This window comes from Oncorhynchus keta, chromosome 19 (assembly GCF_023373465.1).
Source record: "Oncorhynchus keta strain PuntledgeMale-10-30-2019 chromosome 19, Oket_V2, whole genome shotgun sequence".
NCBI classification, from domain to species: domain Eukaryota; kingdom Metazoa; phylum Chordata; class Actinopteri; order Salmoniformes; family Salmonidae; genus Oncorhynchus; species Oncorhynchus keta.
The window spans coordinates 62,260,427-62,266,426 of NC_068439.1; the positions used below are offsets into that span (position 1 = coordinate 62,260,427).

The window sequence follows — 6,000 nt, forward strand, 5'->3', positions numbered from 1 at the left end:
TATTAAAACTAAATGCATGCTCTTCAACCGATCGCTGCACGCATCCGCACACCCGACTAGCATCACTACTCTGGACTGATCTGACTTAGAATATGTGGACAACTACAAATACCTAGGTGTCTGGCTAGACTGTAAACTCTCCTTCCAGACTCACATTAAGCATCTCCAATCCAAAGTTAAATCTAGAATCAGCTTCCTATTTCGCAAACAAAGCCTCCTTCACTCATGCTGCCAAACATACCCTCGTAAAATTGACTATCCTACCGATCCTTGAATTCGGTGATGTCATTTACAAAATAGCTTCCAACACTCTACTCAGCAAATTGGATGCAGTCTATCACAGCGCTATCCGTTTTGTAATCAAAGCACCATATACTACCCACCACTGCGACATGTATGCTCTCGTTGGCTGGTCCTCGCTACATATTCGTCGACAAACCCACTGGCTCCAGGTCAACTATAAGTCTTTGCTCGGTACACTGGTCACCATAGTAACACCCACCCATAGCACACGCTCCGTCGGGTATATTTCACTGGTCATTCCCAAAGCCAACACCTTCAACACCGCCTTTCCCTCCAGTTCTCTGCTGCCAATGACTGGAACGAATGGCAAAAATCACTGAAGTTGGAGACTTATATCTCCCTCACTAACTTTAAGCGTAAATAGCCCATCCAACCAACGACCTACATCATCCCCTCATTTTCTGCTCTTTTGCACACCAGTATTTCTACTTGCACATTCTCATCTGCACATATATTACTCTAATTTGTAATTACTTTGCCACTATTGGCCAATTTATTTCCTTACTTCATTTGCACACACTGTATACAATATTATATTGTTATTGACTGCACTTTTGTTTATCCCATGTGTAACTCTTGTTTATCCCATGTGTAACTCTTGGCCAGGTTGCAGTTGTAAATCCGAACTTGTTCTCAACTGGCCTACCTGGTTATATAAGGTGAAATAAAAAATATACATTTTGGCAAGTCAAAACTCTGCCTATGTAAAACCTGCTGATTAGAAGGTCCTGTGTAAATTGTATTTTCAAACAGCAACTATCTGGAAATAATTCTGATCACATTTATTCACACTTTCACAGTGTTTGTTTTTGAACAATATGATACAAAACACAGGAAAAACTCAATTGTTACTGCATTGGGCCTTTAAAACGGATTAATTTAATAACTAACAACTTGGAAGTGAGAGAACATTTTAAACCAAAAGTATGACTCAGTTTCATAATCTGTCTGCTAGGTGCCTCAGTTTTTATCCGAAGAGGCACTATGCTAAACCACAACAAAACGTTTCAGATCATATGACTTGACTCCTCCAAGCACAGGGGTTAGACATTTTGTTCTGCCTATTGATTCATGTGGACAAAGGCCAGATCTCACTGGTGGTATCAACCCACTGGACAGCCCTGTGTTCTGCTCCTCATGTATCCCCGATGGAAACCCACATCTGAACCCCACACTCAATAATGAATGACTGAGACCCAATGAAAACATATCTACAGGCTAAAATCACAGCTAGGCAGCCAAGGTCCTAAACCAAGTGAAGTGTAACAGAATTAGTGTAGACAGACAGAGGCGTGGAGGTTAGGCCTGGCTACCGTGGCTGGTTTCTAGAGTTTTCCACTAGACTTCTATCCCATTCGCCGTGAGTAAGGTCTGATTCTAAAGCCTGCGAGCGAGTGGCATCTTTTGCTGTGATAATATTTCTTTGTTGTCTGTTCTAATAATAACTGCTTCATATAGCAACACTTCATCATGATGATGACGTATAGAATCAAACGAAACCAGTTATTCAAAAGGCCTAGCTGTTTCATGTCAAACTCAATCCATATCAACCTCACATCGTGTTACCTTCATTTCTTGTGCCCCTATTTGTGTGAGCTAAAACAGAGCACACTACCCACTACCAGTGTCCCACTGGGCAAAAAAACTGGTTGAATCAATGTTGTTTTCACGTAATTTCAAAATAATACAATCAATATGATGAGGTTGAATCAACACGGAAAACTGTTTGGATGTGCGAAGAATCATCAAAGTAAGGCAAACGTTATTTTCTTCACCCAACTTTTAACCTAAATCCAATGATATGGTGACACTTTCTATTGATTTCATGTTGAATTCACATTAGTTTACAAATCAACCATATGTGTATCAAAACTAGATGTGGAACTGAAATCTGTTCACAGTGGGGTGTGAGTAGCAGTGGTGTAAAGTACTTAAGTAAAAATACTTTAAAGTACTACTTAAATAGGTTTTTTGGGTATCTGTACTTTACTATTTATAATTTTGACTACTTTTACTTTTACTTCACTACATTCCTAAAGAAAATGATGTACATTTTACTCCATACATTTTCCCTGACACCCAAAAGTACTCGTTACATTTGGAATGCTTAGCAGGACAGGAAAATGGTCCCTTCACGCACTTAACAAGAGAACATCCCTGGTCATCCCTACTGCCTCTGATCTGGCGGACTCACTAAACACACATGCTTCGTTTGTAAATTATGTCTGAGTGTTGGAGTGTGCCCCTGGCTATCCATAAATCACAAAAGCAAGAAAATGGAGATGTCTGGTTTGCTTAATATAAGGAATTTAAAATTATTAATACTTTTACTTTTGACACATAAGTATATTTTAGCAATTACATTTACTTTTGATACTTAAGTATATTTAAAACCAAACACTTTTAGACTTTTACTCAAGTAGTATTTTACTGGGTGACTTTCACTTTTACTTGTGTCATTTTCTATTAAAGTATCTTTACTTTTACTCAAGTATAATAATTGGATACTTTTTGAGTAGCTTTGATTCCTGAGAAAAATAAAACTAATAAGCAGAAGAATGAGAGAATCCGTCATAAGTAGTAGGACATTGCACATGTTCATTACAGTAAATTGGGAGCTAAATCTAAGTACTATTCCTGGGGTTGGCATATTCACGTCACATTGGCGTTTTTCATCATCACGGCAGTAATTCATCATTACTAAAGACAGAATCATGACTAAATAGTAAACACACACATGCACAAACATGCGCATGCACGTGCGACACACAAACTTTGTTGTCAGGATTTATACGATAGGCTTAAACTAGATGTTGTAATGCACAATAACAAAACATGTTTATTGCTGTTATTGCATTTAGCGCCATTGCCATAAAAATAGTAGTAAAATGGCTCAGCAGTGGGCTTCTAATGTGGAAAACATGAGTCATCTGTTGAAAAACTGACAGAACATCAGGATCTAAATATATATATATATGTGTGTGTGTGTGTGTGTGTGTGTGTGTGTGTGTGTGTGTGTGTGTGTGTGTGTGTGTGTGTGTGTGTGTGTGTGTGTGTGTGTGTGTGTGTGTGTGTGTGTGTGTGTGTGTGTGTGTGTGTGTGTGGGTGTACATGTACTTATAGAGTAAGCAAAATGTGAAAATGTATTTCAGAAAACAAGAGTGCAACTATTCCTAGAAAAAAGACGAGCAAAACACAGACAGTGAGATAAAGAAAACATCCTGGGTGTTTTCGAAGAAGGTTTTTTACTATCCAAACAACGTTCTCTTAAAATAAAGGCTGTGTGATCTAACAGGGGAATCATTTGAGCTCGGGATGTCGTTATCCTAATCACATCATCTCGGGTACCCACGGGCCACGGATGGTTCCTTAATAATTGTGATTCATGTGATTCCAATGTTGCAACAAAAAAGGCAACTGACTTGCGCGCATCAGCAACCGAGAAGGGGGGCTTTTTAGTGGGTGTGAGCTTTTAATGACCGTAACACTTGCCCAAAAAATTGAGGAGTGTGTACAGCGCTGGAAGAAACAAAACATATTGTAGCTGACAGCCTAATAACACAGCAGGCCCGTTTCGCAACTGAGGGTGGGCGGAATCAACAACTGGAGGTAGGACACTGACTGTCTGTAGCATATCATACCATGACGTGCTAGCATTTCTGAATGACCAGGCTCCGGTCTAGAGAACAATGTTACACTTACCAGGTCTATGAATGTTAAAAACTTCCAGCTCCCGCCATATGTTTGATGCGCGGGCATGTCAATTGCTTTATAATTGCAGAGGATGGAGAAATAGGACAGGAGAATGGCTACCCTTAGCACCTGAGATGGGATGAGCGCCATGTTTTTTCTCCGTGTCTTTGTCTCGTCTCATGCTATATCCTCCTGTCAGATTGATGCTGCGGGTCTCGCACAGTGCAGGGGGTCGTTGCCTCGGAGAAGGGAATCAGACAGAGAGGTTGGTTGCGTACGAGATGTGAACGTGAGGAAAGGGATGAGAAGGAGGGGTGTTGCCATAGAAACAGAACGCAGCCTCTCCAAGACGAGGAGGAGCAGACCACTATGTGATGCTCTGCATACATACAGAGGCTCCTTCAATGATGTCTTTATAGTCTGGTCAATGGTTTTGGCTAGTCTAGTGTAACGGATGTGAAACGGCTAGCTTAGTTAGCGGTGGTGCGCGCTGAATAGCGTTTCAATCTTTGACATCACTTGCTCTGAGACCTTGAAGTAGTGGTTCCCCTTGCTCGATGCTTCGTGGGTGACTGTTGTTGATGTGTGCAGAGGGTCCCTGGTTCACGCCCGGATATGGGCGAGGGGACGGTCTAAAGTTATACTCTTACACTAGTATAACAGTGGAATAATGCTAATGTATTCACATTTCTACTGAGGCCATTGCATCTTTGCACATGCATATAGTTCAAATGTGCTCAACAATTTATTGTAACTAAATATGTATATAGATTTTTCACTTGGGGGCTTTTAAACAATCAAAAAATGGCAACAAAAAATTAACATTGTGTTCTAACACAAGACTGTGCTTGTCCCTCCAATTGAATTTATTTATTTATTTTATTTCACCTTTATTTAACCAGGTAGGCTAGTTGAGAACAAGTTCTCATTTGCAACTGCGACCTGGCCAAGATAAAGCATAGCAGTGTGAACAGACAACACAGAGTTACACATGGAGTAAACAATTAACAAGTCAATAACACAGTAGATTAAAAAAAAGTCTATATACATCGTGTGCAAAAGGCATGAGGAGGTAGGCGAATAATTACAATTTTGCAGATTAACACTGGAGTGATAAATGATCAGATGGTCATGTACAGGTAGAGAGAGATATTGGTGTGCAAAAGAGCAGAAAAGTAAATAAATATAAACAGTATGGGGATGAGGTAGGTAAAATTGGGTGGGCTATTTACCGATAGACTATGTACAGCTGCAGCAATGGGTTAGCTGCTCAGATAGCAGATGTTTGAAGTTGGTGAGGGAGATAAAAGGCTCCAACTTCAGCGATTTTTGCAATTCGTTCCAGTCACAGGCAGCAGAGAACTGGAACGAAAGGCGGCCAAATGAGGTGTTGGCTTTAGGGATGATCAGTGAGATACACCTGCTGGAGTGCGTGCTACGGGTGGGTGTTGCTATCGTGACCAGTGAAATGAGATAAGGCGGAGCTTTACCTAGCATGGACTTGTAGATGACCTGGAGCCAGTGGGTCTGGCGACAAATATGTAGCGAGGGCCAGACGACTAGAGCATACAGGTCGCAGTGGTGGGTGGTATAAGGTGCTTTAGTAACAAAACGGATGGCACTGTGATAAACTGCATCCAGTTTGCTGAGTAGAGTGTTGGAAGCTATTTTGTAGATGACATCGCCGAAGTCGAGGATCGGTAGGATAGTCAGTTTTACTAGGGTAAGTTTGTCGGCGTGAGTGAAGGAGGCTTTGTTGCGGAATAGAAAGCCAACTCTAGATTTGATTTTCGATTGGAGATGTTTGATATGAGTCTGGAAGGAGAGTTTACAGTCTAGCCAGACACCTAGGTACTTATAGATGTCCACATATTCTAGGTCGGAACCATCCAGGGTAGTGATGCTCGTCGGGCGTGCGGGGAATAAAAAACACAGTCTTCCTTCTGACATACTTACATTCTGTTTCAGGATAGAGGCAGTTACAGAGGAGGTTTGTTGCTCCAG

The 6,000-nt window shown here is 41.0% G+C and overlaps 1 protein-coding gene across 3 annotated transcripts in view; it reads right to left on the reverse strand.

The window, feature by feature from the left end:
- The window catches only part of aig1 (androgen-induced 1 (H. sapiens)), a 50,624-nt gene extending 46,088 nt beyond the window's left edge, over positions 1-4,536 (reverse strand). Inside the window, exon 1 of one of the 3 annotated variants that reach the window (XM_035794173.2) lies at positions 4,006-4,527. In XM_035794173.2, the coding sequence (XP_035650066.2) occupies positions 4,006-4,146 (141 nt within the window). In that variant the 5' untranslated portion in view covers positions 4,147-4,527. Of the gene's footprint in view, positions 1-4,005 lie in introns of all 3 variants that reach the window. The other 2 variants (XM_035794172.2, XM_035794174.2) reach the window with 2 other exon arrangements.
- Between the last annotated feature and the right edge of the window lie 1,464 nt (positions 4,537-6,000).